Genomic DNA, 25,544 nt, shown 5'->3' with positions numbered 1-25,544 from the left:
GGGCGCTGAACTGTTCCTTTTAATCTTTTGAATTTTGATACATGATAGTAATTACTTGTCTTTCAAATTTGAAGGAGGGTGAGCAAGCATCTTGGAACATTCATCATTAACTCCAAAAAATATAGTTTATTCAATAATAAATGAATATGTGAATCATAACAGTGATTGACAGCTGATAGGAATAATATGATTGTTAATAGTATCATATTCATTCAGACACACATCGATGAGACAGTTAATTAATGTACTTATTGCAGCAGTCTTCATATATTTGGTATCCCTACTGGTCTAAGAGTCAAACAAACTCATTCAGTTATTGTTCAGTTAAAATTCATTAAATGATGTCTGCCACCTTATATGTTTATATGTAAGGCTTTACTGATGTGCCACAATAATGTCACCTAATGTTATTCAGTTAAAATATTAATATTGTGGCTTTCCAAATTAACATTGATTGATATGACTGCGATTAAATCAGCATATACTGTACTTCTGCCAGGGGATGCCACCCCTCAAAATCTCCCCTCTTGCCACCCCATGAATATTTGTCTAGATCCGCCCCTGCCAAGGCTGAACAATGTTTAATATATCTAGAAGTACGAATCAGATTTAAAAGTTGTGTTACACGAATAATGTCAGAAAGATGTGTAACATTTTAAAGTTGGAATGAGGTTTCTGAGTGAAAGTATGAATGAGCAGTTAGCAGTTGAAGTTGCATGAAGATTGTTGAAGTCTGAAGAGTTTCTCCATTGACTTCCATGTAAAAAATGTGATGAATTATGGGATGTATCTCTGGAATTATGAAAGTTATGAATAAGAAAAGTAATAGCCATCGATTCCCGACCGAGCTGAACATTTTGATGTTTGAACGGAGTTTCTGCGATGTGGAATGTGGGAGAAGAGGCGCAAAATAACCCGGCGGAATAATAAAGAATTTTGTGCGTAGCATAATAGATAGTTGGAATGCTGTATCAGCATTCCCACTAAATAATGAATGAATGCAAAAAGTGAGTTTATTACTCATATGCAACAGTAAACCCAAACCAACAAGCTTGTTTGTCCGAAAAATATCCAGAATAAACACAACAAACCAGGCACTTATATAAACCTACAACCAGGAAATCTGTCAAATCAAATCCCTCAAAAATGTTTGTTGAGTTCTAGAAAAGAGCAATTATTTCATGAGGAAACTGAAAACAGTATCTGTGTTTCAAATCTCTGCCATGTTGTTACTACATAGTGCTACTTTATTTGAATGGCAAGGTTTGAAAATGATTAATTATATAGTGCCCTTAACCTGTTAAGCCTCGAGCCTGTTTTCCAGGTCTCAGGCTCGAAAATAACATTCCCAGAACAAATGACCATAACTTCCCTTCTAAAAGGGGTAAATGAATAATATTTGTTCTCAAAGCAATGATAAACATGTGAGTTGGATCTAGAAGAGTCAGAATCAATATAGATTTTTTTATTTTAAAGTAAATTCAGATTGCACATAGTAAAAAATGAACATTACTTATAGTGAAAACCAACCTTGAATGATGGGATAGTAGACTAAAAGCTTTAGGAATCCAAACTATAACATATAATAAGTACCCTGTATCAAGATTGATGCAAAACAAGGGACATTTTACCTTTTTATAGAGATTTAGCACAAAAAAACACTTCTGGGGTCATTTGGGTGGATTTGACCTATCTCTGGCCCCCCTTGGTTGATTTTGATGATTGACATCTCTTTTTAACCGTTAGAGCCAATTGAATCGAGGGGAAGTTCCACATACACACACATGTTACCAAATAAGGAGTGAGAGTGATACGTAACCAAAACAGGAAGCTGTCATACACTCCGGCAGCTAATATGAAAACACAAGCCCTTTCTCAATCGCGAGGATGTCTTCCGAGTCACTTCCTTCAGAAGCTAGGCAAGAATCCTTCCTGGCATTCGGAAAACGAAGAGTGGAACAGGCTAGCAAGTGTGCAGGTGTGCGTCATATGAGAGGCCCCGCCTTACATTTTCCGCCACAGATTTGGGAAAATTGATCAGTGCGCAAAGCATTGTGGGGATTTGAATGACGGGAAGTCTACCCATGTGCAGCCTCGAAATTACCCCCAAACCAAGGACGCGGCCTCGGTGGAATTCCAAGTATGCTGGAGATTGGAACAGCCATTCGGCGGCACTCGATGACGTAGTATCCTTGAAATATTGGCTTGGAAGCCAGTTTCCCCGCGATTGAGAAACGGCCTCATTTTTTGACATAAAAATGGAATTATGGATTATCAATAATGTTTGCAAAGTGACAGACACATTGGATTAATCTACGGATTAACCTTCAGCCCCGTTTATCTCGTTTTAATGCCAATAAACACAACTTTTGATCAGAATAACAGCAAAAGGTGAGCATATCTCCGTGTTTTGCTACCTAAGGCTACATCGTGCTGTCTGGTTATGCTTCCCCTGTCGCGAGTTCTGATCGCTCAGTGATGATACTTGTATTTCTATGGGTTTTAACAGGTTAAAGAATCTACAATGTGATCATGGCATGGACAGTTTTCTTCTCATAGTCCCACAATGCAATGCATCCAATGTAATGTAACCCAAAATGCATCCTAAATGTCAATTTCATGCACAATTACTAAGATTTTTTTCCTATTTAATGGAAGGACCAAATATATGTTTTTAAACCAATTGTACAACTTTGTGTACAGGTAATTAAAAATGCATAACAGAAAAACAATATGTATTTAGAGAAAATATCACAATATATCAAAAAACGAATATTAAGTTGATGTCGGTAACATGCCAAGTTCATCTTAATATATCCAGATGTTTTAAACTGGGAGTGCCTTGGTACAATATTTGTATAACATGTGATAACAATGAAATCAAAGGAGGATCAGGACACAGAGATAAGAAAGCCTGAGAAGAAGAAACAAACATAATTTTAGCTGTTTAGGAAGTCGTTGGCTTTTTCTTTATCACCCTCCTCCCGCCCTGCCTGACGACGGGGCCGATGCCCCCGCTGGGGGCGGAGCCTGCGTCAGCGTTGGTGTTGGTGGTGCGGCTTTCCTTGACCTCATCAATGAAGGTTTCAATGGCGCTGAACTTCTCGGTCAGGTCGCCCAGGTGAGCTTTGAGGGCATTGAACTCTGTGTAGAGGTCGTTTAAAGCCTCAGACAGCGGCTGGATCCTAGACAGGAATAAAGATTCGAAATATAATAAAATAATTTATAAAGCACTTTTAAAAAACTGGTTACAAAGTATTTTACAAAGATATTAAAAAAAAAATTAGAAATGGATGCAAATAATAAATAAAATCAGAAGTGATTAATAATGGCAAACGAAGTATCATACTTAAAGGCCATGGCCATTTCTACTGATCATAATTCCATTGTTGAGGTGTACTACAATAGATTTATATTGTGCAATTTTAAAAACTTTGGTTTCTCATACAGCAGCCCAGTGTGCTCTGATTGGTCAGCTCGCCCACTCTGTTCTGATGAATCCACCACCGTTACAGCGGAACATCAGTGATTATGTGTTACAATGGCGTTAGCAACCAGAAAATTACACCAGTAATGACAAACAGATGAGAATGCTGCGTGGGGTCTGGGTGCCGTGTTGGCGGGACGTTGCGGGGCTCGCTGCTGTGAGGAGCGGACAGTGTGAGCTGGCTTACTGCTGGTGTGGTTTCCTGGTTGCTGCGTGGGGTCTGCGGGACGGCGGGACACGGCGAGGCCGGCCCACACATACCCGCAGCCTGGCTGTGGGTCTGTGTGTGTGCTCGGACCGGGCCGGGCCTCGCCGTGTCCCGCTGTCTCAGGCTGAGTCCAGGCTGAGAAATCCGCAGAGCTGCAGCTGAGAAAAATAAGGCTGGCTGGCTGAGTGTGTGTGTGTGTGTGTGTGTGTGTGTGTGTGTGTGTGTGTGTGTGTGTGTGTGTGTGTGTGTGTGTGCGTGCGTGCGTGCGTGCGTGCGTGCGTGCGTGCGTGCGTGCGTGTGTGAGGAGCTCCACCGATTGGTCCATTTGGATCATCGTTATGTCACTTGGTTCCCGGAAGAAAACAATTGAAAAATTCAATCTCCAACGGGGCGTTCTGGGGCAGCATAAACACATCTTTTCTGTGTTAGAGTTGTACTCGCTACAGGGTGTACTTTGAGGATTTGTGGCTTTGCAGACCGTTCACATGCATAAAAAGCTACATAACGCACAAGGGGACGGGTAATAACCGGAAAAGCATGACATGGGACCTTTAAATGACATTTGTGGCTGCACTGAAAAAACTGAAATATTGACTTTATTAGGTTAGTTGAAAGCAATACTATTAAGTGTGAAAACTAATTATTAGGTTCAACATAATATTGTTTCAACTAACCTAATACAATGATGTGTAATCTGTTGACATACAGTATTACATTTAATTAAAGTCAAGGTTTAAATGTTTTCAGTGTGTGTTTGTATGTTCAAGATTCAAAGGCTTTATTGTCATAAGCACAGTAGCTACATTGTAGTGTAGTTATGAGTGTTTGAGATTAAATTATTCTTGGAATCCATTGGATTGATGTATTTTAAGTTTGGCGTGTATTCTACTGAGGACCCGAGATAAGTTTTTTGGATCAGTGATTCTGTAGAAAACTGAAAAAAACAGAACCAACCGGTTGGAATTTTTCTTAAGCCGTACAAATTTTTTTTTTCCAAAATATTTGTATTCACATGTAAGACAAAAGTGTAACAGTGCATTACAGCAATTAAGGCATTTTCATTTTTTTCCCGCCCAAAAGAACCCTTACTCACTTTCCCTTAACCCCGCCCCATCCCAACCCATCCCATCCCATCCCATCCCATCCCAACCACCCCTCTCCCGGAGCACTGAGGCAACAGTACATCAATACAATACAAAATGATAGATACAATAATATACATGCACATACCTGCATACATACATACATACATGTACACATACTAACACATATTCAGGGATGTCACACGAGCTGCATGTGTGGCGGACAGGGGAGTAATCATATCAGAATTATAGATGGATAAATAAAGGGAGAATCCCTGCAGCGACACCATATCAGGGGGAAGATGGTCTACATAGCTGATCAGTGGCCTCCAATGAGCGTAAAACTTATCCGAGGAACCCCGGAGATTAAACTTAATTTTTTCCAACTCTAGAAGAGACATAGTATCACTCAGCCACCTTTTAAAAGAGGGAGGTAAAGGAGATTTCCACAAAAGAAGGATTTTCCTACGAGCAATCAAGGCGGTAAAGGCAATGACATTGGTTTGAGTGTTTGTAATGTTGATTTCATCTGGGGTCCTACCGAAAATAGCTACATGAGGGGATGGAGAGATTTTTAGACCTACAATTTCAGAAATACACTCGAAGAAAGATTGCCAGAAGCGAGATAATTTAGGGCATGACCAGAACATGTGAGTCAGGTCGCAGGGGGCCTGGGAGCATCTATCACACCGGTCATCTAATCTATCTGGATAAATCTTGGAGAGCTTAGCCTTGCTATAATGTAGTCTATGAGGAACTTTAAACTGTATTAGGCTGAGTCTAGCGCAACTAGAGGATGAGTTAACGGCTCTCAGGGCCTCCTTCCAAAAGTCATCAGAGAAGGTGAACTGTAGTTCCTTTTCCCAATTAGTTCTAATCTTTTTAATGGCAGATTCATCAACCGCAGAAAAAAGTTCATAAAAATAAGAGACATGGCGCCTAGACAAAGTTCTTGCTCTAAGTACAAGATCCACTCCACTGGGAGGCAGGGATTGGGGGAATTGTGGAGAGTGGGTCTTAGCAAAATCCCTTAGTTGAAAGTATCTAAAGAAATCAGATCCTCTTAGATTAAAGGCAACCCGTAGTTGGTCAAAACTGGCAAACAGGCTATCGATGTATAACTCCCCTATGCAGTGGAGGCCTTCCCTCTCCAAGTGAGAAAATCGGGGGTCAATTGTGGCTGGTAAAAATAGATGGTTGTTACAGACAGGAGTCACTTGAGGAAGAGTAAGCCAACCAAAGTGACGTCTAACTTGTGCCCAGATCTTTAAAGTGACAATTACAACGGGGTTAGATGTGAATTGTGAGGGGGAAAGGGGCAGCGTGCTACACGCGACGGCTTGAAGTGACGTGGATCGACATGAGTTGGCCTCCACAAGACACCAGTCAGTCTGGGGTGAAGTGAACCAGAGCATGATCTTGTGTGTGTTTGTGGCCCAGTAGTAACCCATAAGGTTAGATAAACCAAGCCCACCCAGGAACCTGTCCCTCTGCAGTAATGGTCTACTAGCTCTTGCATGTTTACCAGCCCAAATAAATGAGGAAATAATATTATCAATAGCAGTGAAAAAAGATTTAGGCAAAAAAATAGGTGGGCATTGGAAGATGTATAGATATCTCGGCAGTACATTCATTTTTATCATCTGAACTCTTCCTGCTAAAGAGAGTGCCAGATGGCCCCACCTCTGTAGGTCAGATTTGACTGTTGCCGTAAGGACAGTAAGATTTTGTTCCTGTCGCGCACTAAAAGACTGCGTGATTGCAATGCCCAGATATTTAAACCCTGATTTGGATATTCTAAAAGGCAACGACAACGGAGGTAATTCTGCAGCCAATTGGTTGATAGGGAAACATTCACTCTTTTGGATGTTTAATTTGTATCCTGAAAATGAACCAAAAGTGGTCAAAAGTGAGAGTATGTGTGGATTACTAGCTATAGGATCGCGCACATACAGAAGAAGGTCGTCAGCATATAATGAGACCCTGTGTTCGATATCCCCTCTCTGAATCCCCTTAATTCCTCTCTCTGCTTTTAGAGCAATCGACAATGGCTCGATAGCAATTGCAAATAGTAGTGGGGAGAGCGGACACCCCTGACGCGTCCCGCGGAAAAGAGGGAAGAATTTGGAGCACTGGGTGTTCGTACATACAGAGGAGTGAGGAGAAGAGTACAGAAGTCTAACCCAGGAGATGAGGCCTGGATCAAAGCCCAGCTGTTGAAGGACAGAAAACAGATAGGCCCACTCAACCCTGTCAAAGGCCTTCTCAGCATCAAGAGATATGACAACCTCCGGTTCAGCAGGAGAAGGCGGGCTGTGGATGACGCTGAGAAGTCTTCGGACATTTGTGAAGGAGTTCCTCCCCCTTATGAATCCCGTCTGATCTTCCGAAATGATGGAGGGTATAATAGATTCCAACCGGCGAGCAAAGATCTTCGCAAGTATTTTCACATCTACAGAAAGGAGCGAGATTGGGCGATATGATGCACAGCTCAACGGGTCCTTGCCCTTCTTAAAGATCAGAGAGATAGAGGCTTGCATAAGGGTGGGCGGCAGTGAGCCTTGGTCGTACGACGAATTTAACATATCTAATAATAATGGGGACAGTTGATTTGAGAATTTTTTGTAGAATTCTACCGGGTATCTGTCAGGTCCCGGTGATTTGCCACTGTTCATGGACTGTATTGCCTCTTTAATCTCAGCGAGCTGCAGTTTGGCATCTAGTGTCTGTTGGTCGTTAGTCGAAATCTTGGGTATATCTAATTTATCCAAAAATGTATGTAGCTGATCTTCGTTATCAGGGGATTCAGACGTGTAGAGACGAGAGTAGTAGGTTTTAAAGATGTTATTAATCTCTCCCGGGTCAGAAGTGAGAGAGCCCAACCCGTCCCGAATCTGGGTGATTTGGTTCGAGGCAACCCTAGCCTTTAGTTGGTGGGCCAGGAGACGGCCAGCTTTATCACCATGTTCATATATAGACCCTCGTGAATGTAGGAGTCGTCGTTCAGCCTCTCTTGTTAGGAGAAGGTCAAGTTCTGTTTGGAGCCCCATCTGTTCTTTAAATAGATCAGGTGATTGAGTGGAAAAGAGTTGGTTGTCTAGATTAATGATAGATTCTTCCAGTTCTCTTTGGCGTGCTCTACGAAGTTTATTAACATGAGACGTATGCGAGATGATCTTACCCCTAAGAAAAGCTTTAAGGGTTTCCCAGAGTAGGGACGCAGAGGTCTCTTCATTTTGGTTGGTCTCACAGAAGAATGTAATTGATTCCGAAATACACTCACCAAAGGCTGCATCAGAAAGTAAAAGAGGGTCAAGACGCCAGAATCTAAATTCCTTAGGCTTATGATCAAAGTGAAGGTCCAGGATCACAGTTGAATGATCTGATACAGTTATCGGTGAGTACTGAACAGAGACAATTGACGAAGTAAAAATCTCCACGGGTCAACGTAGCCATAGTGGTCCATAAAAGCAGAGAGAGTGTTTGCCGTTTTAGAGGGCACCACAGTTCTGGAACTAGATCTGTCTAGTGCTGGGTCTATAACACAATTCATATCTCCTCCCAGTATCAATAGGTGGGAATTCAAATCGGGGGTGGTGGAGAATAGCGACTTCACAAAATGATGATCATCCCAATTGGGAGCATACACAGAAACTAAGATGACCAGCTTCTGATAGAGTGTACCAGAAATGATGACATAACGTCCATTTGGATCTAAAATTGTATTAGTAGGGGTGAAATTGACTTTTTTCCGAACTAAAATGGCTGTGCCCCTTGTCTTTAGGTTAAATTGTGAATGAAACATTTGTCCAATCCACGGCCTATTCAGCTTTCGCTGATCAGATTTACATAGATGTGTCTCTTGTATAAACATTATATCCGCCTTCAGGTTTTTAAGATGTGTCATAATCTTTGTGCGTTTCACCGAAGCATTCAACCCACCAGTGTTCAAAGAGAGTATCCTGACCGCCTGTCCACCACCAGTCCCTGTACCAGTTACATTAGCCATGACACCGCTTACAGCATCGAAGGTGTAAGAACAGCCCTAGAACATCCACAACTAAAAATGGAGAGAACAGTGTACATAAAGATGACAAAACATAATGTAAATGAAACAGCTGCCTCAAACAAATGGAAACCTATAGCCCCATCAAAATAAATGCCCTGCCCTCTCCTTCCCATCCTCTACTCCCTCCCACCTCCTCCCATGCCTTAGCCCCCTCCCTCCCCACCTCTGATCTCCATCTGCCAATGAAATTGGCAATAACTTCCCTACCTGAATCATCTCTCCTTCTTCAAGGTGTCTCAGTACCCACATCATGCAGATACAACCTCCTTAGTAAGTGTAACAATTGTGAAGAGCAAATGTTAACAAGAACATTGCAAAAGTGCAAGAACATCCCGGTTATAGAGTGTAAATACAAAAATGAAAACAATGAAATTAAATAAAAATTGATGTAAACATGTCACATGGTGTGCTGTCATGGCCGAGCAACGTTAGTTATAAAATAAATTACGTCAACACAGAACGACGGCTGTAAAGTGCTCAGAAACAATTGTGAACAGAACGAGTTAACAAGGACATTCGAAAAACTGCAAAAAAACACCCCGGGTATGTAGTGTAAATACAAAAATGTAATCATACAAAAAATAAATGTAGACCACATGTCGCATTGTGCACTGTCATGGCTAGGTAACGTTAGATTATACAATCAATTGTGTCCAAACATAACGGTTGGAACGTACCCAGTCCACCATCAATGCAGCGCTAGCGAGTCTTCGTAGATCTGCACTGGTGTCCCACGGTTAGGGTTGCCAACTGTCCCGTAAAATACGGGATTGTCCCGTTTTTGGAAACGTAAGTACCTGTCCCGTAATGAACTGATACGGGACGCACCTTGTCCCGTATTTTGGGGTGGTGGAAGAATGACCGCTCGTTATGGTGATTCTCAGTCATTCGCTCTCTTGAGGACTGCGTGCGCACCTCTCAGAGCCACACACACACAAGCAGGGGGGGCTATCTTGAGCTGTGGGAGCAGCAGCATGCACGCTCAGCTCATTGGTCAATACTCATAGTCATGCAGCAGAGGAGCCAATCACTATAACGTATCGTATCTTAGCAACCGTTTCACCTCCATGCTGCTCGTCCTGCCCAACATGGAAGATGCTGCCGACGACAAGCACAAACAAAACTACCTCCTCAGAGTCCGAAAGTGATGCAAAAAACAACTTTTCTCCTCCTCCTCCGCCGAAGAAAAAGACGAAAAGAAAGAGTTACTACAGAACTGAGTGGGAAAAAGAATACGTGTGGCTAGAAAGCGTAAGGGACGATGTGCACAAGGCAAATTGTACTGTCTGCCGCCGACAATTTTCAGTTAGTCACGGAGGACTAACTGACGTTAAACAACATGCTGCAGGTGAAAACCACATGAAAACAGAGAAGCAAAGGAGAAGCCAGGGAGCCTTGACACAGTTCCTCGTTCGTCCAGCAACTCCAGAGGCTAACTTGGTATGTCAAATAAGGATGTTAATTTTGTATATGAATTTAAATTAAACCTACATTTACAAACATTTTGTTTGGTCAATTTCATACTGCTAAATGTTCAATGTAATTAAGTACCCCAACACTGATACACTGTGATATTTTTTAAACAATATATGATCAACTTAATCATATAATGATGCAAGTAGATGTAATGACTAATATTTATTCATAATCAGAGGTGGTAGAGTAGCCAAAAGTGTACTCAAGTAAGAGTATTGTTGTTTTAAAACAATATTACTCAAGTAAAAGTAAGAAGTATTTTTCATTAAAACTACTATTCACCTCCGGAGACCCAGAAATTAATTGTGTCCACTATAGAGGACACCAAGGGAAAGGAAGGACTGAAGGATGGAGGGAGGAGTGAAGGGAGGTCAGAAGGAGCTAGGGAAAGAAGGAAGGAAGGAGGAAAGATTGAAGGAAGGAAATAAGCAAGTAAGGTAGGAAGGAAGGAGTGGAAGATGGAAAGAAGTAAGGAGGGAAAGAAGGAAAGAGGGGGAAGGATGGAAGTAAAGAAGGAATGAATGAAGTACAGATTTAAGAAAGGAAAGAAGCAAGGAGGGAGGGAAGGAATATATATATATATATATATATATATATATATATATATATATATATATATATATTGTATTCAAGAGGTGGGTAGAGCAGCCAACCGTATTCTTATTTTAGAACAATATTACTTAAGTAAAAGTAAAAAGTATTTTTCATTAAAACTACTCTTCAAAGTACAATTTATCCAAAAAGCTACTCAAGTAAATGTAACTCATTACTACCCACCTCTGTTCATAATAAAAAATAATGCATACTATATACAACCTATACACACTCAAACAGCTAGTATATACATGTGTAATACATATCAGGTAGTATTTGATATTATATATAATATTATATTACAATGATTATATGTATAGTGATATTTTCTTTTTCTTTTACAGGTAACTGCTGCTGAGGTAGCCCATGTTTATCACACGGTCAAACATAATTTGAGCTATAACTCATCTGATTGTGCATTCAAATTGACCCTGCAAACACTAAGTGACTCCTCAATCGCAAAAAAGATGTCGTGTGGGAAGACAAAAGCTGAGGCAGTGGTCACTGATGTCCTGGCACCAAAGGCAGTTGAAGAGGTACTCAGCCATTTGAAGAGTGAAGTGAAGCCGCTCCAGTTTTCTCTACAAACTGATGCCTCAAATAGAGGCAATCGTAAGATGTTTCCCTTGGCTGTGCAGTTTTTCACTCCAGAGAAGGGCATTGTTAAAAGGCTGATCGACTTTGTTGAAAATGCAGATGAGTCTGCTGCAGGGATAGCCAGTTCAATCCAAAGTTCTCTGGACAAAATGGGTCTAACTTTGGATCATGTGTCTGCATTCAGTGCAGACAATGCAAATGTCAATTATGGCATCCATAACTCTGTCTTCACAAAATTGAAGGAGTCCAACAGCGAGATCCTCCGTGGCAACTGCCATGCACATGTGGTCCATAACACCGTGAAACATGCCTTGGATAAGCTGTCAATTGATGTGGAGAATATTGTCCTGAAGGTGTCCGGTCACTTTTCCATCTCTGCCAAAAGGAGAGAGACCCTGAAGGAGTTCTGTGAGTTTCTGGATGTAGAGTTCCATGACATTCTGCGCCATGTGGTGACCAGATGGCTGTCACTCAACCCTGCAATCAGCCGCTTGTTGGAGAACTGGACTGCGCTGAAGTCATATTTCATCAGCCTCGGTGATGAATGTCCAAGGCGGCTGCGAGAGTTGCTGAGGTTGCCTGAAGATGCAGCTGGGGTTGAAGAGGAGGCTGATCTCGCAGAGGTGTATCTCCTCTTCTGCAACAATGTCCTGATGCTTTTTGAAGAGTCGGTCAAAAAACTGGAGAGGGATGCCACCACATCTGCTGACCTATATGCCATCATGGACTCTTTTCTGAGAAAACTAATCAAGAGAAGAGATGATCAGTTCTATGGCTACCTCACCAAACAAAAGCTTCGGCGTCTCATTCCATCTGAAGCTAACCTTGCCAGGGAAGAGTTTACAGCCTTCTTAAACACTGCCATCACTTATCTGCAGAAGTGGTTCACATTCTCTCAGGAAAACTGGCTCTTTTACCTGCAGCCACTCTGTCTGACATCTGGGAACATCTCATATGAAGACATGGAAAAGATCATTGAGAAGCTACACCTAGTTGCCAGGTATGTAACTCACACACTGTACCACTTTGTACTTATTCCCTTTATACTGGCATATTATGCACACCACTTTTGTCTTGTATTAATAAAAAACAAAATTATACATAAATACTTCTCATCATACAAATCATGTCTTATTTAAATGCAAACAAATGCACGGGGCTTTTATGTGTTGTTTTTAATATAACATTTTATCAAATGAATTCAACAAGTGTCTCAGTAGTTTTTAATAATGCTACTGAACTGAATTCCAGTTTCATCTCTATTCGCAGGCTCAACCTCTCCATGGATGAGCTCTTTGATGAGTGTGTTACGGCAAACAGCCTCACAAAGTCAAAGGATGATTGGGAGCTGAAGGGAACAGCTGAGAGGTGGGTAGCAGTTCTCAGGGGCCGGGCAGCTGACCTTCCAAACATTCTGGCTGTGGTGTCCTTTGTCCTCAGCATCCCTTCCTCTACTGGGTACGTGGAGAGGGTCTTTTCTTTGATGAAAAATAAATGGTCAGATGTGCGGAACAGATGCTCTGTTGAACTAATTAAGAGTGAGCTGATTGTCACTCTCAATTATGAAGAGTCTTGCTCAGAGTTTTACACTGCATCTCTGGTGGATAGACAACTCCTTGCTGCTGCAAAAGGCCAACAAAAATACAAGTGGAAGAAATAGGGTTGTGTGACATCGTCTCTGGTCGTTCCATAGGCAGTTTTGGGGTTTGCCAATAGTATTTTTGTTCTGCTTTAATGTGCACACACACACACACACACACACACACACACACACACACACACACACACACACACACACACACACACACACACACACACACACACACACACACACACACACACACACACACACACACACACACACACACACACACACACACACACACACACACACACACACACACACACACACACAGGTGGTGTGTTTTTCTTTAGTTTACGATTTTGCACTAATCTACTTTTTTCTTTCAAAGAGGCCAAATATGTTTGCACTACATCTCAAACACACTGTTTTTTGTTCAGAAGGTGTATATTTATGTTTTTTATTCAGAAGGTGTGTTTTGCACTAATCTATTTTTTCTTTCAAAGAGGCCAAATATGTTTGCACTACATCTCAAACACACAGTTTTGTTCAGAAGGTTTATATTTATGTGTTTTGTTCAGAAGGTGTATATTTATGTTTTTGTTCAGAAGGTGTGTTTTGCACTGATTTATTTAGTTATTTAAAGACAACTGTTTTGCACATTTGAAAAAATAAATGATTGAACGATAATCTGTTTCTCATGTCTCATGTCTATAACCTAACTATAACCTCACACTTTGGGTGTTTGACACAAAATTTAGACTGGAATTGAGGGGTTTAACCCAAAAATGGGGGGTTTTGCCGCGCTGCCAAGATGTGTCCCTTATTTGAAACTCTGGGAGTTGGCAACCCTACCCACGGTAGCGGACATCCCCTCGTCTCTTGCGGGCCTCCCGGACAATCAGGTCCTTGACTTGGTAGCGATGCAGCCGCAATGTCACAGGTCGCGGTCTCGCCCCTGGCTGCGGCCTAGCAGCCGGCGCTCTGTGTGCACGGTCCAGCTCGGGAGGGGGCCGGGGTCGGGCCGGGGTCCCTCAATAGACTCAGGAAGTCCAATGATTCTAATGTTATTTCTGCGGCTCCGACCTTCCTGATCTGCGGTCTTCGCAGCCAGCTTAGCATTGCTATCTGCTAATACCGCACACTTCTCCTCGAGTATACGGAGTCGCTGATCTTGCAGATTGGCATTGGTCTCAAGAGAGTCTATTTGTTCCCCATGTTCTGCTACTGTGGTCTGTGTTTGGTTCAGCTTCGCCTCCAGTACCGCAAAGGCAGCTTTGAAGTCAGCTGAAATGCTAGCTCTGTGCTCCCTCTGTGCTAGCTCTGAGCTAGCTCTGTGCTCTTCAAGCAGGCTAATTATGCTAGCCATGTCTTAGACAGAAGTTTCGGTCTTTTTTGCCTGTTTCGTCTCCGTTTTCAATGCAGATTTCGGCATCACAGCGGCTTTTTCTGATCTATAGTCCAAATTATGTTCACACAATACGGGTTTAACTCAACTTCGGTGGTTTTAAATTAAATGTAGAAAGTAAAGTCGTGGGAAAACGAGACAACACAGCCCTCAGATGTTCGTCCAACCGGAAGTCGAGTCGTACAATTTTAAGGGAGCTTTGCACTCATGATGTAGCATTGCTGCCATAAACACGTTTATAGACTTATTTTAAAAGCAGGCACACGCACATCCCGAACAGACTGTGTACTTATTGATCTATCGTTATTTAAACACAATAAAAACAACAAATCCACATTTTAAAAAGTATCCTATCCAAGAAAAATCCACTTTTAATAACTCTTAGTAAGAATAATAATAATAATTCATAATAATAAGTAACTTTTAATGGAGTATTTAGAAGAAAACAATTCTGCAGGAATGGATCGCACTACGTCTTTCATCACTGGTTAAAGTTTAGTTCAACAACTGGTTTTAAAATTTACTGAGCACAGCACGTCTCCATCCTCCTGTGTGTCTTGAATGAGCAGAATATTCCACATGAGTGAAATAAAACAGTTGCGAGTCCCCACAGGAACGTGGTTTATCCTTCAGGCTGAAATACATTCTGTCCAGTACACTCTGTGGCCGATGGCGCCATAAGAAACCCAGGAGTTTTCCAGCGAGGCAGTCGGGTGTTTCCTGCAGCTCGCCACAGTTTAGAGCAGGCCTATTCAACTGGCGGCCCGCGGGCCAGATGCGGCCCAGAACCAACTCCCGAGTGGCCCAGCCTCCCGTAGCCAAATTCCTACACTAGTACAGACCATGAACGCAACACTCCGCGTTGCATAGAAACCACCAAACCACAACGCAGCACGTTTTTTGAAAGTGCATCTAGTGGTGCTAGTAACGGTGGTCCTATGATAGCAACTCTAAAACATGTCTCTCTCAACTCTGAAGCGTAAACAGAGACAAAACGGTCATTGATCTTGTGGAGCAGATCCAAGTCAAGCTGGACCTTTTCGCGACCGACTTGAGCACGGGTCGGATGCTGCATTTTCCGACGCTCCCCAAACACATCACATCTCCGGCACAAATCACGGATGTGATGACAGATTTCATTGCGAGGTTGAAAGAGAACTTTGCCGGTCGATTGGATGGACTTGCTCTGCCCACAGAGGTGATGGGCTTTGCCAGAGACCCCTTCACTGTTGCAGAAGAGGGGGACGCATCAACCAGAGCAAAGGAAGTGGTCCCCTGCATCGACAAGGGGAAATATACACTGGAACTTATTGACATGCAGCGCACTAACGGGCCAGCGAAGTTTTGGAGTGATGTCAAAAAACGGCAGTTCCCTAACGTTCAGAAAGTAGCGATCTGTGTGCTCAGTATGTTTGGATCAACATACACATGTGAATCAAGCTTTTCACACATGAACTCAATCAAAAGTAGCACTTGCTGCTCCCTGACTGACAGCACTTTTCACCAATGTCTTAGGATTGCATTGATATCCTATGAGCCAAAAATCACTGCTCTTGTTCAAAACAAAAAATGTCCCTTCTCCCATTGAGAAAGTCAGCGATGACAAATCACAAATGAGGTGACAGTAAGCACCTAGTTTACTATAGTAGACGTGTAGTGTAGTATTCATTCATATAGTTACCCGTATCCCTTGTTACGGGTTTGTGCACTGAAGGGTAACTTGACAGTTCTTTCTGTATTCATTTAAATGCACTTTGTAATGTGAACAAAACGTATGATTTTTTTGTTATTACTTGAAAAGTGAAAAAATAGTATTGCTACAGTACTACCTCTTTGTGTTGCATTGCTCTTTAGCTGTTTTTTTTGTATGTCAGGAAATGTATTAAGACTGCTATTATTGTATTCAGTAAATGCACTTTGTGATGTGCTTGGTTCAAAAAAGATAACCTGAATATTTGACTTCTAAAGCAAACAAATGTAATGCTACAACTGTGCACTTTTTTTCAGATTCTGTTAAATTAATGCTAATTTGTTGTGTTTTTATGCACTTTTTGACCTACCTTTGTTAGATGAACAATGAATAAAAATTGCATGTTTTTCATCGCAGTAATATGTGTTTGTTTAAAATGTGTCACTACCCGCTTTTTACAGGCCGCTGAATGTCTGGCCCAGCTGAATTTTGTAGTTATAAAATCTGGCCCAACTGAATGTGTAGTTGAATAGCCCTGGTTTAGAGGATCGGACTTCATTATGGTGCAATAGCTACATAAACAGTGATGGAGCAGCACGTTTTATAGGATATTCTCGAACTTCCTATCTTTTCATTTGGCCTTTGTACGCAGCTTTCCTTCTCTCACGTTTTCATTTACACTCATTTCAGTTTTTTGTCCTTTTCATTTTTTGCATATTTGATTCATATTTGAACTTCTTTGCACTGTCTTTGGCATTAATACATTTGGATATGATCCTCTGAATTTGATGAATTCTGTTGAACACAGATTTTAATAGGTTACTTTGATGACTCAGCGAAACTTTCTTGAAAACTGATATTTGTAATAGCCGTGGGACAGATACAAATCGAAGCTTACATTAGTGTGTCTCGATTATGATAAAGATCAAACTACATTCTTGTCTTTTACATATTGCTGTGAAAACGTTTCTTCCAAACAACAGTATTTTTCCCAACAAGTAAAGGATATATCTCAAGTGGATATGTAAATCTGAAAGAGCATATTCCAAAACTAGAATGATTTTTACCCAATGGGGTACCCGAAACCTAATGGGAAGGCTTGGCTTCTGCTGTTGTTGAGAGAGGGAGGTAGAAGGTTAAAAGTTGTGTTTGCTTACCAACACTAAGAAATCCTACCCATCCGTCAAAGGAAAATCCATTCATGTAAGTTAAACGTATACGCAGAAACTTTATAGGAAATACAAATAGTTCTACCAAAACTACATCTAAAGAGAAATAAATTATATAATATAACAAATTCTCGTACCTGGCGTAGTCGGGCAGCACAGACTGGTGGTCGTTCTGCAGGAGTCCTCTCATCTGGCTCAGGATATCGAACCTCCACTCGTCAAGGATCTGAGTCAGGTTAGCAATGCCGCGCATGTTCACCTTATCAGCTGAGACAAGAAAACACACTTTGGTGACCCGAAAAAAAGGCTCATAATTCTGAGTCAGATCCCACTGAATTCATTCGTCCTGCTAAATCTGAAACTGAAAAATACTCAAATGAAAAAGATCCACTGTCTTGGAAGTCCTTTGAAACCTTTAAGCTGCCGTTCGCTTCTAAGATATAAAAGTATTTTAGCATTAGCAGCTTAATGCTAATGCTCCAAGTTAGTCAGTCTTTTTTAAATTAAGCCAAAATGACGTAAAGCCAAAATGACGTAAAGAAACATGGAAATATTTTGTTATATCTTTCATTTGAACGAATAATTTTGAAACAACAAATTGATAACAGAGGACAAATTACCTGCCTTCACCTCTAGCTGTGAAACCATGACATTAAATTGAGCCCTGAACTTGATCTTTGACCCAGGGTGAACAGAGAGAAAAGTGTGTGCTCACAGCCATCCCTGAAGTTCCACTCGTCCGTGGTGACTTTCGGCTTTGATGCCGGGCGCCGCTTCTGGGCCAGAACCGTTACCATGGTGACGGCCAATAGCAGTATCAGCATGTTGAGATTTGGGGCCATGATTCTACCAGCACCTGCAGAGTGACGCAAGATTATTAGAGCATATTTCAACAAAATGGCAATGAGAAGAGCTTTAACAAAAACCTTAAAAGCATTAAGACACAGTGCCTATGATTACTGAATAACCTGTTTTAAATACAAAACATTAAAAAAAAAATGTGTTTAAATCTATGACCCTTTATTCCAAGGAATTGTATTTGAATATACTGGTTCAAATCCTATTAACTTTAAGTGAAATTCGTTTTTGTTAGGCAAACTACTTAGATCTTGCTAAACTAAAACGATTGATTGTTTGTTTGTTTTTAATAGCAATACTGAGCCCATATTAGGCACTGTAGCAATTCACTAAATCATGCATTGCATCCTCAAATGCCTAAGGCTTAGAGGAAGGGCTGGTATGTTTATTATTTCCACTTTATTAATACAAGGCAAGGCAAGGCAATTTTATTCATATAGCACTTTTCAGCACGTGGGTGGACTTTTCTAAATTCTAAAGGGTACACTTTTCTAAATTCTCTTTTCTTTTGCTTTCCATGCCTGATGTTCTCTGACTTCAGTGTGCCAGGTTTTATTTTCATCTGTAACTATTGCTCTGTAGTCAGCATGCTGCAGGTATTACTCTCTTCTCAGCACTGTGTTGAACACTGTATGGCTTTATCACAGCTGTGGCTATCAATCGTGATAATGCAGAGAAAAAGGTAATCTAACTTTTCTGAGAGCAAACTTCTTAGAGTCTTCCTTGCGTTTCAGAGGGAGGAACAGCAGCAAAATACCCTGAGGCTGAACTCTCAGCTAGGGAGCGAGGCCAACAGCATTCAAACACAAAGGGAGGCTTGGAAAAACTGAAAGCTGCAGAGACATGCAGAGTAGCAACTGCCCCATCAAACCTATGTTTATTCCACACCCACACATTCATCACTCCAATAATACACAGAGGCTCTTGTAGACTATACAGCTGTGTTTAAATCCATGTAATTGAGAGACTGACCTGCAGCTGAGCTCACGCCAGAAAACTGACCGTACAAGACATTTCAATTACAGATTTAGTCATTTATTTTTGTTTATTCTAAAGTGTTAAACATGAACTCTCTGTGGGCTTTAAGACTGGGTAAAATAAGTTTGTTTGGTATAAGTCAGCTAGAACAAGTTTAAAACATACTTATTCTAACTTCTACTGTCCATCTGCATGATAACTTTGATCATCCTGCTGCTGAAAATAGTTCCCAACAAATGCAATATTTTCTCCCGTTTCTTTGTGAAACTAAAATAACTGAGAAATGTTCAACTACATATTTCTGTTTTATAGATTCAGCTTTATTTTTGAACCAATGGGCTTTAATCTGAGAGCCACAGGCAGAAATAAAAACATATTGAGAGACCGACTAAAAAAGTGTTATTTTTATTCTTTTTTGATGATTACCAGTATTTTCCTTTAACGCATCACACTGTATGCCCCACGACTGGGGATATGTCAATTTTTTTGCAGTCATCGCTGCAGAATGAAACATCTCACAAGTTAATTAAACACACATAAACCCTGACTGACCCTGCAGGTATGCACACACTAACAACCACAAATATTCTAGCTATATTTGTAAAGCTCTCTCTGCTGCCGGTCTCTTAAACCCACAGCTTTTCTTTCCTGAGCAACCAAAATCTCATCAACTCAAACCGCGCTCAATCTGGCAGCCATGAAATAAATTAGGCCCTGCGGCGAGAGAAGGCACGCAGAATAATTTCAAAATTTCCCAAATGCATTCAGTATTTAAACGGCAGATGCCTCATTCAAATTCATGCTCAACATTAAAAAAGGAGTCATATTCCGTTTCATCTCAAGCATGTTACACTAAAAGTGCACATTGATGCAGCATGAAAACCAACATATGTTCATTCAAAGCAGCAAAATTGCTCATAAAAAAATATGTATTGAGTGCTATAGTTGACAATATTTTGCTTCCATAGAATGTCTTCTTTCAGACTAGAGGAAAGGAAAAATCTAAAATCCACATTTAATTGTTTATTTTGCTAACTCTGTCTATATGTCTCTGTACATGCCTCCTAAATTAACCAATAGTCAACATTATACAGTGCTTAATTATTTATATTTAAAAATAACATTTCAAAAACTTGTAATAACAAGATAGTCCTTTTAATGTAAATTATCCACGTTTTATGGTGATATCTATAGTTAAGAGTTTTATCCCATTCAAAAGAAGTGAGTATGTATGACTTCACAATATCTAAAGGCCATTATTTGCACAAACGAAAAAAGCATCCGGTTCAGAAGCAGTTGCGGTGCCAGAGATTTTCTTTTGGGGGTGCTGTGTGGTAGCTTGACGTTTCACAGAGGGTGCTCAAACATTTAGGGTTTTCCCTTAATTTACCGGGCGCTACAGTGGAATTTTCTACTGCAACACATCACGCACATACACAGTATATATACACTTGTTAAAAGGAAGGCTCGATAATCAGCTCACGGCATATAGGTGTAAGCAGGGGTAAAGTGCTATTTTTATATGTGGGGGGTGGACCGGGGCATGCTCCCCCGGACCTGAGCCTGATTTATACAGCATTTAATGACTAAAAACACGGAGTGGTGCAAAGAGATATCAAAATTCCCTCTGCAAAAACTCTTGACCTTTGTGTTAACAAAATAAAACTGAAACTTCAGACCGAAATCATTTTTTTCCCCTTGCATTTTCTGTATAATTCTGCCTAAACAACTTTAATCAATACAAATCCTGTTCACTGCACATACCTGTTGATCAGTAGAATGTACCTGTTGATTCGCAGCTCCTTCTGCAAAGTTCCAGTCCAAACAGAGGCAGTGAGAGGCATGCAGGAAGGGCAGAAGGATAGAGAGAACACACACCCAGAAGCATGCATGCACATGCATATTCACAAAAAGAACACTCTCTCACTTTCAAACCCACACACACATACAGCATCTACCACTTCCCCGTCATTATGGCCTCCCGGTGGTCAGCATAGTGTGGTTGAGGTTTGAGGCGAAGCTCCAGCACCTCGGTCAGTTTATCCTGTTTGTACCTCTGTCAGAAATGCAAATGAGATCATTGGTGGTTTTGACCAGATTGTGCTTGTGCTGAGAAAGAAAGAAAGAAAGGAAGAAAGAAAATATATTCATATTCTTGTCTTTTTTCTTTTTTTCTTGCACGCTATGTGGTTGGCACGATTGGCATAAGCATAACCCTCGGTCTAATTTGCTTGATTGCCATCAGGTGTGCCTTAAATAATTTGGTGCTAATTACAAAAGAATCACACACTCTCCATTACAGCTATAGGCCTACTACAGATGTTAATTGGCAGGTTGTACCAAATGAATATCTATATCTCCTAATGGAAATTAATGTATTTAAAGTGTTTTTTCATCTAGTGTTCATGAATAAACTCGTATTTTTATTGCAATTATTGTTTTTTTGAGGATTATATCCACTGTTTAAGGTTATGTTTCAAAGGTTCTACTGTTTCTCCAAATATTTATTTTGTAAATCCTGTCTGCAGTATAACAAATAGTCATATTAATAAATGAATAGTAAACATAAATGCTGCATAAACGATCTAATAAGATAATAAAACTAACCTGCATGAAATTGTAAATAACACCGGTGGAGATATGATTTTCATAAAAGTATAGCTGGTTGTATCTCTCTGCTCAACTGCTAAATAAAGATTTGGGTACAAAAAGCGGAGGGTTGGCCAGTGTAACTTCATCCTGCTCTATGATTGGCTGTGTTTCAGGTCTGTCAAATGTTCCACTTCCGCTCTGTTCTGTTGCTTAGTAACAGCTCCAATGCGTTTCATCCATCCACTAAACAGAAGCTAGCTCGATGTTATTTTGTAGGGTTTTGTGAACACACACTGTTAGAAGCAGTTACTTATCGTTAAAACGACTTCTTGGCAGCCATGACAACTATAAAAGACGGAGAGTACACGGCTACCATCTACAAACTGGTGAGAATAGTGTTGTTAAAATCGAGGTTAGCTTCCCAACTCAGTGATAAGCTAGCATCACTATAACGCTAAACTATAATCCAAACTCAAAAGTTGTTCATTTGTGTGTTTCTATTTGACTGAAAAACATATACTGGACATATAACACGTTTCCGGAATTGTGCTGGAATGATTTTAAATTCCGCAAACAATTAAAACGACCAAACTAATTCAATACAAGTGTGTTGTGTTTCTGTCTGTTAACATTACGCTACTGTACTCTAAATAATCTCTCATTTTTGCTGCAGTTTAGTGTAACGTTACACATGAGACAAACATGATATACTTAAAGGAACATTACCATATAATTATTTTCTTCTTCACTGGCATTTTTTGTTAGTAACGTTTGTCCTGTCTATAATGTTAATACTGTTTATTAATAGGAACATCAAAGTTAATTCCATATATTTCAGATTAAAGACGGACAGTATGTGGAAGCAATCCATATCCTAAACGGCCAACTTCAAAAACACACGAAGGTAGGTGGATTTCAGTATTCTGTCATTCAAAACATTCCATACAAAATATACATGTAAAAAAATGTAAGACTACATCAACATATATGCATCTTGTCATTCCACCCCCCTCTAAACCAATATACAAATCTGAGCCAACCATTTTTTTAAATTATAAGTGAATAATGAATTAGTAGCCCTTCCTTTTCCTTCTTTTAACTCCTCTACCCTCATTGTTTTATAGTGACATTGACTTATTTGCATCTGTCCCCCATGTTTCCGAGTATTTTGATATATATATATTTTGCATTTTCAAAGCTTTTTAAAACATTATCATTTATTTAGCTTCAGGGATTTATTCTTTCTGATTTGGAAATATTTAAAGCAATCCAGTTTTTCAGGACTACCTTCATTGGGATTCTGTTAATATAAAAAACAGAGAGAACATTTCTTTTCAGGATATCAGAGATATTTGATTCAAAATAATGGGCATCAAATGTAATTGAATCCACAAGGATTTGCTTATTTTTCTGTTGAATTTCAATTGGAAAACCGGTTAAAGCTCTGATTGTAAAATTGTTGAAATGATAGGTTCATTAATCAACCAGTAAAAAAATAATTGCTGTTAATATGTTTGAGAGCCGTTTGTGCCATTTCTTAAAGCAAAGTGCAAAAAACGTCTTCCACAGATGAAATATTTTAATGTATTTATTGTCAAAGCATTTAATATATTCATTGCTATCGGGGAGATAAGAGCATTCCATGGAATATAACAAAAAGTGTATCTGAAATAAATTACACACCCCACCTTTAAGATATTGTTGTAATCTGAATGACTGAAGTATTAAAGCGTTTGTCGGACAAACCAAAGGATTTAAAGACGTCACATTGGGCTTCAGGCAGGATAGGATTTGTCCCTACAAGTTTATTTCAGATACCATCTGAACAATTCAACGATGATTCATACTAGGAATTGCCAAATCAGCACATCATAATTGCAATGTTTGCGACTTAATATTTAAAAACAGATGGGTTCAAAAATATGGGTTACACTGATTTAAATTACCAGCTAACTTATGATTTATACCTTCTTTCTTTTTTTAAAGGTAAAGTATATTTGATGCTGTCATACTTCCTGGTGTCTTTCGGTTTTGCTACTGTATGTCTTGTGAAAAAAACAAATGGTGTTTTTTATTGTTTAACCACAAACCCTTATTTAACACACACTGCAGACGACCATCAGTTTCACTCCCTCTTGCTTTCCTTTGTGTCCCAGTCGAGGGCAGCACTCTCTCTGCTGGGTTACTGCTACTATCACATCCAGGATTTCACCAACTCTGCAGAGTGCTACGAGCAGCTCACCCAGCTGCACCCAGAGGTGGAGGAGTACAAGGTGTACTACGCCCAGTCTCTTTACAAAGCTGGTGCTTACCCTGAGGCTACAAAGGCTTCCTTCGTGCTTGATAACCCCAGCAGTCATATCAAGGTACCGCCTGTACACACTGCTAGACGAAAAGAAAAAGATGATGTGAAAACCTTGTTTCTATGAAATGCCAGCTTTTATGTTGCTCCACTAAGACGCACTGCATTTTTTATGGAGTTTGGCTCCAGGTGCACCATCACTGCATCAAATGTGCGATTTCAGAACAAATCCACCTTATTTACTCTGAATGTTTCACTCTGCCAACTCCATCTGTTACATCCATCACTGGAAGCAGTTTTTCAGCAGAAGTCCTCTAACAAATACATATGGGCCTCTTAATGCACACCTAATCAAATCAAGCAAGTAAAACTGTGTACAACCAACAACATGAAACACAAGTTATTACCAGGAATCAAAATAATGCTGATTTCAAATGGAATTTAAAGTTATAATCTTAAAAATGTTGACATGCATTCATGTATTTTAAGACTGTCTGTCACCCCCATGTCTATTAACACATTGATGTATCGCTGTGGGGTAACACAACGGAAACTAAACATCTGACTTGTGAAAAAAATGTGCAAAAGAGGTCATGTTTGGAGATACTCAGATAGACATATAATCTAATGTGATATAAGAGGAGGATTAACGTCTAAATCTGAGTTTAATCCCATGTTATCACAACAAATGTGATATTTCAAAGTCTTCCCAGATACCCAAGTGCACAAGCACTGAAAACAGCCTCTTTTTCACAATATGTCCCCTATAAGTTCATTTAAGAATGATATGATGGGTCAAGTAGAAACATGATCCACAGAACATGTGTGAATTAATCATGGGGAAACTGGTTCAAGATGCTACAAATGAATAATAGATGTTTGGATTAGAGTTGGTATTTAATTGTATTGCTTGATTCTTATTCCCCAAAGTCAAACCAGCACTTACCTTTGCCCCTCTCTTTCTTTTTCTCTCTTCCACAGATGATCAAGCTACAAGCCTGCATCAAATATTGTGAGGAAGATTACTCCGCTGCCAAGGTGACGAGGGCACTCACACTATCTGTTAATGCATATGAATTATACCATTACTATCTGCTGCCAACACACACACATCCAACCATCTACTTTCCACTAACTGCTGTGTGTGTGTGTGTGTGCGTGTGCGTGTGTGTGTGTGTGTGTGTGTGTGTGTGTGTGTGTGTGTGTGTGTGTGTGTGTGTGTGTGTGTGTGTGTGTGTGTGTGTGTGTGTGTGTGTGTGTGTGTGTGTGTGTGTGTGTGTGTGTGTGTGTGTGTGTGTGTGTGTGTGTGTGTGTGTGTGTGTGTGTGTGTGTGTGTGTGTGTGTGTGTGTGTGTGTGTGTGTGTGTGTGTGTGTGTGTGTGTGTGTAGTCACTCCTGGAGCAGCTTCCCCAGGAAGACCCGGACTATGTCTACAATACGGGCTGTCTGCTTT

The 25,544-nt window shown here is 40.4% G+C and overlaps 2 protein-coding genes across 3 annotated transcripts in view; one reads left to right on the top strand and one right to left on the bottom strand.

Moving 5' to 3' along the window:
• Positions 1–1,450: 1,450 nt before the first annotated feature.
• LOC307015185 (uncharacterized protein) lies at positions 1,451–21,270 on the bottom strand. 2 transcript variants are annotated; one of them, XM_079643654.1, is made up of 4 exons: positions 20,984–21,270; positions 18,078–18,218; positions 17,500–17,629; positions 1,451–3,185 (listed from the first exon to the last, which is right to left on the bottom strand). In XM_079643654.1, exons 1-4 carry the CDS (start codon positions 21,150–21,152, stop codon positions 2,948–2,950), a joined length of 678 nt encoding a protein of 225 aa, XP_079499780.1. In that variant the 5' UTR covers positions 21,153–21,270; the 3' UTR covers positions 1,451–2,947. The 2 variants fall into 2 exon arrangements, with proteins under 2 accessions (XP_079499780.1, XP_079499781.1); XM_079643655.1 differs by having other exon boundaries at positions 20,963–21,259.
• Positions 21,271–21,954: 684 nt separating this feature from the next.
• ift70 (intraflagellar transport 70) overlaps positions 21,955–25,544 on the top strand; it is a 13,339-nt gene continuing 9,749 nt past the window's right edge. Inside the window, exons 1-5 of the mRNA XM_079645188.1 lie at positions 21,955–22,176; positions 22,629–22,694; positions 23,947–24,156; positions 25,074–25,130; positions 25,481–25,539. Of these exons, the coding sequence (XP_079501314.1) occupies positions 22,129–22,176; positions 22,629–22,694; positions 23,947–24,156; positions 25,074–25,130; positions 25,481–25,539 (440 nt within the window). The 5' untranslated portion in view covers positions 21,955–22,128. The remainder of the gene's footprint in view (positions 22,177–22,628; positions 22,695–23,946; positions 24,157–25,073; positions 25,131–25,480; positions 25,540–25,544) is intronic.

The sequence above is a fragment of the Notothenia rossii genome (genome assembly GCF_949606895.1).
Source record: "Notothenia rossii genome assembly, chromosome: 8".
Taxonomy (NCBI): domain Eukaryota; kingdom Metazoa; phylum Chordata; class Actinopteri; order Perciformes; family Nototheniidae; genus Notothenia; species Notothenia rossii.
Note: the sequence above shows the minus strand (reverse complement) of the source record. Positions and strands in the feature narration are given on the sequence as shown.